The 13715-nt window shown below is 41.5% G+C and overlaps 1 protein-coding gene across 1 annotated transcript; it reads right to left on the minus strand.

Annotated features, from left to right (window-relative positions):
• Positions 1–1666: 1666 nt before the first annotated feature.
• LOC140546904 (uncharacterized) lies at positions 1667–13210 on the minus strand. Its single transcript, XM_072670363.1, is given in 4 exon segments — positions 1667–5055; positions 9339–9403; positions 11198–12270; positions 13124–13210. Coding segments are annotated over 3 exon segments (2280 nt in total). The 5' UTR covers positions 12241–12270; positions 13124–13210; the 3' UTR covers positions 1667–3883.
• Positions 13211–13715: the final 505 nt, after the last annotated feature.

The raw sequence follows: 13715 nt of genomic DNA on the forward strand, positions 1-13715 counted from the left end.
CTCTGAACACCACTAGCAAACCATTCTAAGAGGACAAAGCGCTAAAGTCCTAATTTCACACGTACCACTGTACCAAGGACTGTCTGTATGCAAGAGTGAGGTTTCCTCCACTTTCTGCCGACGAACAAGCTCATTTTGGTCTTGTATATTTCCATCATCTTCTTTCACGTCACTGTTTTCATATGAATGTTGTCTGTCGGCTGTCATCTAAATGTTACCTGCACTAACTGCTGAATTCATACAAATATCCTCCATCATCTTCTTGATGCTCTGACAGATGTTAGTAGTATTTCTGCACAACACTAATATGTGGCCTAATTTGCATTTCAGAGATTGGTGTTAGATACTAAGGATAGTTCTGAGAGTGCAAGGTATAAGTCACATGGTTTAAAAGACAGCAACCGCTTAATTTAGCCTTATCTTTATACAGTGGTTATTAATATTTCTACTCAACTGTGGGTAAGATGTCTCTCGCATAGAGTTTCGCCTCATTATACAGGACTTTAATTGAGCAAGCACTGCCAGACAGCTAGTAGTCTGGCTTCAAAGCAGCACACTGTACTGAAACTGCTCTCATTGCAGTTACAGAGAAGTTCCATGCAGCTAAAGCTACCAAACTGTCATCAGTTCTGATTCACAAGATCCTCCTGTCTATCCTTGCCGGTCTTGGAATTACTGGCTCTGCATGGCAATGGTTTTCATCGTACCTGCAGGGATGCTCATACAAGGTAACATGGCAGGGGGACACGTCCGCTCCTCGTAGTCTCTCCACTGGCATTCCACAAGGCTCGGTTCTTGGTCCTCTTCTCTTCTCACTCTACACTAGCTCTCTTGGTAAAGTGATATCCTCTCATGGATTCTCTTACCAATGTTACACCGACGACACTCAACTCATTCTTTCTTTCCTACCGTCTGACTCACAGGACACACCCGAGAACTCACTGGTCACTCCTTCTACAGAAGCTCGAAGTCTTGGTGTAGTCATGGATGATCAGTTATCGTTCTCAAGTCATGTCGCAAACGTGACTCGGTCATTCAGATTTCTTCTGTACAACATCCGGAGAATTCGACCCTTTGTGCACCATCAGGCCCCTTCAACTTATCCAGTCATGTCACTCCACTGCTGCATTCTCTTCACTGGCTTCCTGTAGCCGCTGCCCGCATCAGATTCAAAACTCTGGCGCTGGCCTACAAAGCCAAGAACGGACCAGCCCCTCCGTACTTGATGGCAATGGTCAAAAGCCGATCTGTACCAAGAGCCTTTACGAATCGGCTTCACCCGCCATCCCTCAAAATCCACGGAAGACAAACGCCCAGGCTTTTTTCTGTCCTGTCCTCTGAACTTCCTCTGGGTTTCCGAGTCGCTCGCTGTCTTCAAACGCAGACTGAAGACCCACCTCTTCCAAGAATATTTGGGGCAAATAGTAGAGTGGTCTCCTTATTGACTTGTGTTTAGTAGTGTCTAAACTTAGAGGTATCTTTGAATTATTAGTCTATTTAAACTAGCTGAGGTAATTCTTGGGTAAATAGCAAAGCACTTTTGTAAGTGGCTCTGGAGTTTCTGATTAATGCCTTAAATGTAAATGTAGTTTAAATAGCGTTAGCAAAGCTTTAGACACCTAAAATAGTGACACCTCAATATGTGGTGGAAGGTGGGATATCTGTTTATTATTTTTTTCATACATTTCTATACATTTCCTATTGCAAGTCGCACTTGTTGGTTTATCGTCTGCCATCGTGTTCATGACTGAAGCAAGCGTACTTTGCTAACTGTATATTTGTTTTATTTAGTTTGCGGTTTTGTTTTTAGCCTGATACAATTAGTCTTGTGTATTAGCACTATACTCCAGAAAGAACTAATCAGGAACTAATGAGTTGTTTGTTATGAATTAATACATCAATAATAATTTAATGCACATCTACGCTCTTACCATATATTAACCATGCATGAGCAAATAAGGAAATCAACTGGAATGGATCAGTTGTGAAAGCACTACATAAGATATCTATTTCTTTAGCTTGTGAGAATGGAAATATATTCATGGCAAAAAGAAAAAAAAATCTTTCGGAAAGGTTTAGTTTGGACAATGATGATACATATTTATTTAAGGTAAATCAGCATTGACGGTAATGCACCAACAGTAGTTTACTTTCACAACTACAACAATAAAAAATATAAATACAGTGAAATACACTATATGGGCACACCTCTTAATCAGGGATTTCAGGTTTCATTCAGTCCCGTTGCCAAAGGTGTCATTCAGTCATTCAGTCTGCCAGGGTTCTTAAGAGCTCAGTGCATTAGGATGCCACCATTGCAGCAATTCAGTTCGTGAACTTGTAATGGAGGAGGGATAATGCTATGGGGTTGTTTTTCTGAGGATGGTCTATAGGACCCTTAGTTCCAGTAAAGGGAAATGTTTAATGCTGTAGCAGACCAAAACATTTTGGACAATTTTATGCTTCTTTGTGGAATGCCCTTTTCTGTTCCAGCATAATTGTGCCCCCGTGCACAAGGCAAGGTCCATAAAGGCACTGGCCTACACCAAGCCCTGACTTCAACCCCACTGAACACCTTTGGGATGAACTAGAACAGAGAAGGCAAGCCAGGCCCTCTCGTCCAACATCAGTGTCTGACCTCACAAATGCTTTCTGGATGAATGCCTAAAATCTGGTAGAAAGCCTTCCCAGAGAAGTGGAAGCTGTAGCTATAGCTGAAACAGGGAAACCAACTCCAGATTAATGCCTGGATAGATTTAGAACGGGATGTCATAAAGGCTCTGGTAGGTGTAGTTTGTCCATATAGTGCATTTTCAAAATATGTAAACTCGGACTAACTTACTGATAACAGCCCCTGAACACAAGCCATGAAGTTAAAATATATAGGAATTTGTATAACACACTATGTGTGTTTAGTAAATCATATTCGGGTGTATTTTGTTATCTTGTGGTATACTGAATCTTTTCCCATTGCAGCACTGTCTCAGTAGTCCTTGTAAATAAACCAGAACTGTACTGCACTGATGTTTTCACTCTTTGCGTCAAAGCACAGGGTAGTAGACCCATGTGTAATGGATTGGTCACTAAGACCGTCTGTTTGCAGCTAAAGATCTGGTGTTTCCCACTTGCAATCAAGATTTGACTCAAGCGTTTAGCCAAAACAGGGAAGGGAAAGAACTGAAAACTAGTTTTATCACCACTGTGGGTCAGTACGAGTATCACATAATGCTGTATGGGCTTTCTAGTGTCCCCTGAGTATGACAGTCAAACAGCCACAGTCCCAAAGTTTTTTTTTTTGTTTTTTTTAACTGTTTCATGATGTCACTGACTATGTTAAAGCATGCAAAGTTTATGCACAAAACAATCTCCCAGACAAATGTAGAACTACTCAAACCTTTACCCTGCCCTCGCTGACCCCAGCACTAACCTTCCAGCATCACATGGCTTAAAAGCAATCCTGATGGTTTCGGTTTCTCCAAAGCATGCCACCAACCCCCATGACAAAACAGAAACAGCAAAGGCAATGTTTCAGTTTGTATTTAGGTTCATCCACAGTCCAATGGGCCGGTCAAACGTATGAATCAAAAGACTGGGACATTTTTGTGTTTTTAGTGCTGCAGATCACAGTAGGAATGCCCTAACCCAAATATGCTCAGAACTGTCTAATACACTCTTCTTCTGGACTGACCCCCTTGAAATGCACCCTAGGTCAGCCACCTTTGTTCCCCTGGACAGGGGACCCCAGTAACGGCCCTGCAGTCCATGACTGGATGAAGCGGTGTGAACAGACCTTGAAAGAAGCCCATGCACATTTCGCATACGTTTGCAGATACACTGAAAAAAGGCTCAGGCAGATCAGTGCAGGTGTTACATATTTACTCTCCTACTCAGAGAGTTGACCCCATGCTTTCTCACCTGTAAGAAGGCACTGGTGTGCTTTCAGCCCACCACTATGTCTAAACGTTTTTCCACACTCTGAACAGTTAAATGGTTTTTCTCCTGTGTGAATGCGCTGATGTATCCTGAGGCGACTCTGTGCAGTAAAGCTTTTCCCACATTCTGAGCAAGAGTACGGTTTCTCTCCTGTGTGACTGAGCTGGTGCTTTTGGAGATGACTCTGCTGAGTAAAACTCTTTCCACACTCTGAACAGAAATATGGTTTATCTCCTATGTGAATGCGCCAGTGTACGGTCAGGCTACTTTTCTCATTAAATCTCTTTCCACACTGTGAACACTGATGCGGTTTCTCTCCTGTGTGAATGCGCTGGTGTACTTTGAGATGGTTCTTTTGATAAAAACTCTTCCCACAGTCTGAGCACTGATATGGTTTCTCTCCCGTGTGAATGCGTTGGTGTGTCAGAAGATCCCGCAAATCAGAAAAATTCTTCCCACAGTCTGAACAGTGAAATGGCCTCTCTCCTGTGTGAATACGTTGGTGCCTTTGGAGATGACTATGCTGAAAAAAACTATTTCCACACTCTGAGCAGTAATACGGTTTCTCTCCCGTGTGAGTGCGCTGGTGTCGTCGGAGACGACTCTGTTGATAAAATTTCTTCCCACACTCTGAACACTGATGCGGTTTCTCTCCTGTGTGAATGCGCTTGTGTGTTTGGAGATTACGGCGCGCAGCAAAAGTCTTCCCACACACTGGGCACTGATACGGTTTCTCTCCTGTGTGAGTGTGCAGGTGTCCTTGCAGATTAACTCGGGAGCAAAAACTTTTTCCACACTCTGAACAAAGATACGGTTTCACTTCTGTGTGAGTGAGCTGGTGGGCTTTGAGATTACGGAGAGCAGCAAAAGTCTTCCCACATTCTGAACACTCATATGGTTTCTCCCCCGTGTGAATGAGCTTGTGCGTTTTGAGATTATTGTAAGCAGTAAAACTTTTCCCACAGTCTGAGCACTGATACGGTTTCTCTCCTGTGTGAATGCGCTTATGTGCTTTGAGATTACGGCGAGCCGTAAAAGTCTTCCCACACTCTAAACACTGGTATGGCTTCTCTCCTGTGTGAATTTGCTGGGGCCTAGGGACAGTTCTGTCTTTGCCTGCATCTTCTTGCTTTTGTCTGCAAGATGTGGTTGTTTGAATGGTATCAGATGCCATAATCTTACTTTTTTTTTTTTTACTTTTTTAGCATTTCACTTGGTAGCAGGTAGCAGTAACAAATGTGGTTACGGAAATCAACATCAGGTGCAGGTGAAGAGGAATCCTTTCCTTCCTGCAAGAGAAAGAGGAAAGACATATTCAAAATCAATGTCAGAAGTACTAGTGTCACAATACTGAAATGTTCAATGTACAATAGAAATAAATTGATATTCAATACCATTTTCAATAGCACAGGCAGATACAACCAAGGGCCTTTTATTTTAATCTTCTAAAAAAATAGTTTTACAAAGTATGCATATTCTAATAAGAGAAACTTATATGAAATAAATGTATTTAATTAATTTACCCAATTTATCACTTCCAGGTGTTTTACTACAGAGGTACACTATCACTTCACTTGGTTCTGAATGTGCTCTTCAGCGCTGTGACAAACAAAGAAAGGCGTGTGATTCTCCTGCCAGTGAAACTTTTAGTAATAGTTTCATAAAAGGTTCAGATATTATGGTCTGCTTCATGTTCCACTGTAAAATAGCTTCACACTGCAGACTTTCAACTCTTTATTTACCTTCTAAGAACGTCCGCACTGCTGCCAGCTAGGCAATAATGTCCATTAACGGTGCCTTGAGGACACCAGATGGTGCTCTGGACACCATGGTAAAAACAAAGATTTGGAAGTCAAATGGGATTAAAATAGCTGATCCGTTGAAATATGCCTGTTTGTAGCTCGAAACTTCTCTCTCCTCCATTAGACTCTCCTCTAATGTAAACAAGTAACACAGGGTGCATTTGCAAACCTAGCCGACAACATTGGCACCATTTCGCTAAATCCAAAAGACTGTGTACAGAACTGAAGTGTGGGCTCATTTTGGTTTCCACAATAAGGAAGGCCATACGGAAATCGAAAAAAAGAGCCATTCTGTTTGCAAAATGTTTCATGCTAAAGTCAAATATTTAAGGGAACACTATGAATCTAAAAGCACATTTAGCAAGACACCATTCCGGCGAACAGAACCAAACAAATGGCTAACATTAAACAAGCAAACCCTCTCAACTCGCTCTAGAACAAGTTCACACATCGTTACCACCAACACACAAGTTACCACCAACCTCAACTCGTACGACCAAAATCACTCTGTTAGCTGTGTTTTAGGGTTGTCGAGAATAAAGGCTTTCCTAATAGGCTGAATACAATTGAGCCTTGCTACACCATACCCTCTGGCAACACTTCACAGACACTAGAATGAGGGCTATAATGAGGATGCTTTGATATGAGATGCTTGCACATTGAGGGCCACTGTTCTTGTAGAAGATTGGTGCTCTGGACTGCTCCGGGGCTCAAAATAAGGCTTTCACACTTGTCTAAAAGTACCAAGCTTGTGGAGCAAGCAGACCTGGGTCTGGGAAAAAAAGTCACATTATAAATTGATTGGCTTGATGACATTTACAGTCCAGGATAGCCCTTCAGTGGTACTACAAGTAAGTGTCCTGAGTGTCCTCATATTAAACATGATAAATGCTGGGGCCGACTTTAATCCTGTGCAGCTAGATGGATGAAAAATGGTGCTGCAGTCACAGTGCACAGAACACAGTGTAAGGAAAAATGATTAAACACCTGCGTCCAAACAACTACTACACGAACACACTTGGTCATGTTAGATCATGAGTTCATCTAACGTTTTTTCCCCAGAGAGTGGTGAAGTATGCTGCAAAGGTTATCTTTCCCCTCACCTTTAACCTTTTCCTTCCTCTTTTTCAGCCAACAACACTGCTGTATGTGCCTAAAATTTACTGCTTAATTACAAATCAAATCAAATCAAATTTTATTTGTCACATACATAGTCATACACAGTATAACTTGCAGTGAAATGCTTTTTTGACAGTCTGCTCACATCAAGCTATACAATAAAAATCTACATTTAAACTTAACTAAACCTTAACTTAATGAAGTAAAGTGCAAAAGTGCAAAAGAAAAATAAAATAAAAATGAAGAAAATAAAAATAGAATAAGTTACATTTAAGTTAAAGAATAGAATATAAAAATGAAAATATAGAAATATAAGCAAAAAAAAGTACAGAATACAAATATACAAATATATATACAGAGATGAAATAGTGCGTGTCTGTGTGTGTGTGTGTATATATACATACATATACGACAAATGCAACAAAGATGCAAATGTAATGCAATTTCTGCACATCAAGGAACATGTAAGTGACCAGTGTGGCCACAGCTAGGGCCTTGAAACTGAGGTCCATGTCTTTTCCAAGTACTCCATGAGCAAGTACCATCAGTGACTTTACCCAAAGAGCAGCACACAAATTTAAACAACTTGAAGGAAAAAGACCTGGCCTTTCTATCTTTCCGCGGCTTGCAGGGTCACCTGCGTTTAAAACTGCTATAGGAGCTATTGATGGCTGTCAAATTAGAATGAATCAAACCACCAACGTGAATCTGTTTATGTTGGTGGTTTGATTCATTCTAATTTGACAGCCATCAATAGCTCCTATAGCAGTTTTAAACGCAGGTGACCCTGCAAGTTGGTGAATGGCATATCTGCAGATCATTATGCACCGTAAAACTCTTCTCACAGTCTGAGCAGTAATATGGTACATTTACATTTATGGCATTTTGGCAGACGCTTTTATCCAGAGCGACTTACAAGGTTACTCGTATTACAGAGGAGGGCCAATGTAGTGTTAGGAGTCTTGCCCAAGGACTCTTATTGGTGTAGCGCAGCATAGTCACCCAGACCGGGAATCGAACCCTGGTCTCCCACATGGTGTTGTAACTCAATGGCAGGTGGTGGTGTTATCTGTTGCGCCACACCAACCACTGTTTTCTCGCCCGTGTGAATGCACTGGTGTAGATGAAGGCTACGCGTTATGGTAAAGTCTTCACCAAATGTTCTCACGCCCTGAAGGGTGCTGTCTGTATGAACTAACATACCCAGGGTGGAGAAGATGGAGATGGCCTCAGGGCCAAATTGATGTTTTACTGGTCCATCAGTCAGACTAGTGCCATAATATTTTGTCACACATATACTGTCTCTCTCTTTCTCTATTATTTACTTTATTGACATATTAGATGAATCCTGAGATTCCCTAAATTCACCAACTGTAAGAGTATCTGAAACCCTGACCTTCTTATGAACTGTCAAGCCAGAACATCACCTTACACCTGAGTAAGAGAGACTTCCAGGGTCAGCTCTCCTGAAGTAACATTACAGCCGGACCACAGTATTAGTACAACTGAGAGAAAACACCACCTAAACTACAAATTAACTGACTGCTCAGAAATGTAACACTGTCAACAACTAAGGCATCCATTCATTCAGACCTACTGAGAGTGTAGCCACCAATGCAAATGCTAACGCTAGCGGTTAGATGCTAATCGCGATGCCAATCGCTGATGTGTATTTATGGCGATGTTCTAACTTGCTCAGCATGAACAACATGAACAGACCTGCATACAAAATCCCAACTCCAAAGACGACTAAACTCACTGTTAGACGCTGACAGCCTCAGCAGAAGAGCAGAGGCAGCGGAGGAGGGAGGATGTGTACGAACGCTGTTTGAGCTCAGGTCCCCACGATGAGCTGTTCACTCACATGCCTGACAAGAGATCCAATACGAGAGAAAAACTAACGGCGCTACCATTCTTACAATTTCACTGATTCATTGAGATGTAAAGTTAAAGACTGCTCCCTTCTATATTTTTATTTTCATCTTTTACCGTTAAAAAGGGGCCAAAACAAAGGTTTGGGCATCCTGCATGATCAGTACTTAGTAACACCCCCTTTGGCTCTGGATACTTTCAATTCTTTTTGGGGGTATTTTCACCCCTTTGATGCTTCCTTCCAGAATTTGCTGTATTTTAACTGAATCTATTCTTCACTCTTGCAGAGAAATGGTTTCTGTGCCACTGGCTGCAACACAAGCACAAAGCATGATTGGTCCACCCCCTATTCTTCACATTTGGGAAGGTGTTATTTTCATGAAGGTCTTCAAACATACCTGGCCAAAACAACTTTTTTGTTTTTCATTTTATCAGTCCATGGGACATGTTTCCAGTATGCACCAGGCTTTTTTTTTTCTTTTTTTTTTTTTTTAGATGCTCCTTTAAAAAAAAAATAACAGTCAGAATTTGTGGTAAGGACGCAGAAGGGGTTTACTTCAATGGTGCTTCCATGCAGGTGATATTTCTGCAGATCATTATACACCGTTAAACTCTTCTCACAGTCTGAGCGCTAATATGGTTTCCCGCCTGTGTGAATGTGCTGGTGTAGATAAAGGCTACTCGTTATGGTAAAGTCTACACCCAATGTTCTTACCCCTTGAAGGGTGCTGTCTGAACTAACATACCCAGGGTGGAGAAGATGGAGATGGCCTCAGGGTCAGCTAGCAGCTGCTGTTCTTGCACCAAAATTGATGTTTTACTGATCCATGAGTCCGACTACTACATATATATCATTTACTTTATTGACATATAAGATGAATCCTGAGATTCCCTAAATTCACCAACTGTAAGGGTGTCTGAAACCCTGACCTTTTTATGAACTGTCAAGCCAGAACATTACTTTACATCTGAGTAAAAGAGACAGGTGATATTTCTGCAGGTGTTGCTGCACAGTAGAACAGTGAACCACCACGCCAGCATCTGCGAAATCTTCCTAAAGGTCTTTACCAATTTTATTTATTTATTTTTGCAGTTCAAGCTATCCATGAAGGATATCCCTCTCTAAATGTTTTCTTGGTCTTCTAGGCCTCAACTTGACCTTCACTGTTCCTGTTTTGATTATGATCCGGTGTCAACCAAAGGAGCATAGGTTCCCCTTTTGAGTCTTGATTCCTCTCTAGATTTCTTTCTCTCAGTCCAAGGGAGTTTTTCCTTGCCACTGGTGCCACAAGCTTGCTCAAAAGAGGCTTGGGCCTGGATCTCAGTAAAGCTGATTTGTTGTAAAAAAGCACTATATAAAGACAAATTAATTTAATTTAATTGACATTTTGAAATTTGCTTTACGTGGCCTTTTCTTATATATTGGCTCTAAACGTAGTCGTAGTCATAGCCATTGTAGATAAATTATTATTATTAGACAAATTTGGATCATTGTACCTACAAACAACTACAAACTCACAGTATGCCACATACATTTCTTGAAAAATCACAAGTTAATCACTGCATTTTCCCAACGGTTTTAGACATCTGGAGCACTGCTCATAAGGAAGTCATTGGAAGAAGATGATAAACTGAATGACCAGAATCAAAACTTATACTTCCTACTGCGGTAGTGCCAATTTGTCCCATGCGTTAATACAAATATGGTTTTCTTGCAGGGTAAATTATCCAAGTTAATCCTGTACAATTCTTAATAAATCATTTATTAAAATGTTATACAGGGAGTCTGACAACAATTACAAATGATAAACTGCTCGGAATCAAACCACGCTTACAAACTTAAATGATCATGACTGATGAAGCGACTAGGTGTTAGAAAGACTGTCCTTACTGTGGTGGTGGATCTGTAGTCCTCTCACTAAGCCAACCTTCGCTTAGCTAGCTCAGCTGCAGATCCACAGATTGCCAGCTGCTATTCTTACTAACGTCTGTGCTAACAACACAAGTGTTGACTATAAAAACTTGCCTCACAGAGCAAAGTCAAGCAACTGGTGTTGGACTGACTAAAACGGGTTCTGCCGTGCTTGGAATCGTAGCCGGCTAGCTGGGCTTAGAAAAGTTAGCCAACTGGCAGGCCCAACCCACAGCGCAGGCCGGGTTCCAGCTAACTAAGGCTGAAATCTCACACGTTTAGAGGATAAAGGCTCATATGAGAAAGCACAAAGTCGAGTGAATGGTCTCTTTTGAGGCATATAAAGGCTCCTGTTTAGTTTTTTTTTTAACACTGAACATGATATAAGCTGTGTTCATCGTTCTCATCCATGCAAGCCGCTGCCAGCACCACTTGCAGTATGTGCAGTTCTTGCCGGTTGGGCACAAAAGTGTGAGGTGCCCTCTGTAGCAGTGGATCTACTCCACTTGTGCCGATACTGTTAGCTTAGGACGGCTGAAGCACTGTGTCGATGTCGGACCCTGTCTGCCCCCGTTCAGCTTTCTTTTTTGTATGGCGCCGAAGATGTCTTTTGAGTGTACCGCTCTCTCTGAAATTCCTCCCACAGTCTGAACAGTAATACGGTTTCTCTCCTGTGTGAATGCGCTTGTGTCTCTGGAGGTGACTGTGTACCGTGAAGCTTTTTCCGCAGTCTGTACAGTGATAGGGTTTCTCGCCGGTGTGAACGCGCTGGTGTACTTGGAGATGGCGTCGGTCAGTAAAGCTTTTTCCGCAGTCTGAGCACTGAAACGGTTTCTCTCCAGTGTGAACGCGCTGGTGGATTTGGAGATTGCGGCGGTCAGTAAAACTTTTCCCGCAGTCTGTACACTGGTACGGTTTCTCTCCCGTGTGAACGCGCTGGTGCACTTGCAGATTACTTTGTTGATGAAAGCTCTTCCCACACTCTGAGCAGTAATACGGTTTCTCTCCCGTGTGAATGCGCTGGTGTATCTGGAGATTACTATACACGGTAAAACTCTTCCCACAGTCTGAGCAGTAATACGGTTTCTCTCCTGTGTGAGTGCGCTGGTGTAGATGAAGGCTACTCGGTACAGTAAAGCTCTTCCCACAGTCTGAGCATCGATACGGTTTCTCTCCGGTGTGAACGCGCTGGTGAACTTGGAGGTGAACTTGCTGGTGAAAGCTCTTCCCACACTCTGAGCAGTAATACGGTTTCTCTCCGGTGTGAATGCGCCGGTGTACCCGCAGCCGACTCCGTACAGCAAAACTCTTCCCGCAGTCTGAGCACTGATAGGGTTTCTTTACTTCGTGAATGTGCTGGTGTACTTGGAGATGACTTTCTTCGTGAAAACTATTTCCACACTCGGAGCACTGATACGGTTTCTCTCCAGTGTGAATGCGCTGATGTCTCTGGAGGTTATATCGACCGGTGAAAGTCTTTCCACATTCAGCGCAGTGGTGAATTCTGTCGTTGTCTGCATTTTCCTCTATTAATTCAGGAGATGGGTCAGTGTGGGGAATATCAGATGAAGTTTGCTGAGTATCAGAGCTTTTGAGTGCCATGTTCTTAAATTAAACCTCTCAGAACTGCAGCTGGATAAGAAGAAAAAAAAGAAAACGACAAAATTCAATAACATGCTACATTTTTTATCTGTCTTGACTTGGAGCTACTAAAGCACAAGATTTTTTTTTTCTTTTAACAGTATATGTTCTTAAAGTACACCAAGATCATACATTTTGAGAAAGGCCCAACAGTCTAGCAGGTTTCATGGTGTTGCCATATGAGTAGCCAATTATAATCGGTCACCAATTATTTCCTGAACATGTGTTCAAATATGAGGCACTGTCCTCATACCACTAGAAAGCATGATGACGGCCACTGGCCATCATCAGGCAACGAATGTAAATGACTTAATCCTGCTTGAACACCCGGTGCTGCGGTTAATGATTACAGCAATTAATTCATTCCAATAATCATAACAGTGTATAATTAACTGTTGTTGTTTTATTTTTAATACAGTGATTCTGGATTTAAGACATTTGTGCTGAATAAGCTTTTGGAATCAACTTGATCAGAATCAACTGTAAACTTTCTGAAGTCTCCAGATCTGGAGATCTATAGATCTGGAGATGTTATTGATCCTCCACCCATATACAGGTAAAGCTCAGGATCTGAAGAGGAGCTCCCTATTCCAGCCACAGTTCTCCTGGAGGTCTGATGCTCAGGTGGGCTGAGCTGTGCCTACAGATCTGAGTACATTACCTAACAGTTGAGAAACTGTACACTACCTGCACCCATACTCACAAGCTTACTGCCAGCACAGCCATAAATGCTAATGCTAACGCTAGATGCTATTCGCGATGCTAATACTCTACCTTAGCCACGCTGAGGCTGTACACACACTCACACACTCACTCACTCAAACCACAGGATGGATGGACTTACTGTCACATACAGACAGGCTGAACAGATGAGGAAGGAAGGTGGGAACAGGAGCATCAGCAGAGGGAGGTGAAGACGACATCCTCATCAGGATGCCAAAATGAGCTGTTCATTAAAAAGCCTGACCAATAAAACAGCCGTTCTCGTATTGTGCAAGGTCTGTTTTAATGTCCGATTTTTTATTGAATGAACCTTTACGATTACAAACGATCAAGAAAATATAATTATTTAAAAAAAAAATAATCAGTATAATAATGATGTTATTATTGGCTGACAGTGTAAGAGATTTATTACAGCTGCATAATATTTCATATTTAAATTATATTTTTTTATGGAGAGAAAAAATATTAGCAAAAAGTTTCTTCAAAAAGAAAAAAAACTCTTTTTTAATTAATTTATATTTTAATGTACAAACGTGTGAGTGTTTTTAACGTTTTAGGTTTTCATATTTTTATGTTGCTGTGTGTACATATATATTTTTATTTTATTTATTTTAGCATCTTGTTGCCGTAAGTAACTTGTAACTGCCTTTATGATAAAAAAAATATTTACTTAATTTTTTTTTAAATAAGTCATATAAAGCAGTGGATCTGAT

The sequence above is a fragment of the Salminus brasiliensis genome, chromosome 24 (assembly GCF_030463535.1).
Source record: "Salminus brasiliensis chromosome 24, fSalBra1.hap2, whole genome shotgun sequence".
Classification (NCBI taxonomy): domain Eukaryota; kingdom Metazoa; phylum Chordata; class Actinopteri; order Characiformes; family Bryconidae; genus Salminus; species Salminus brasiliensis.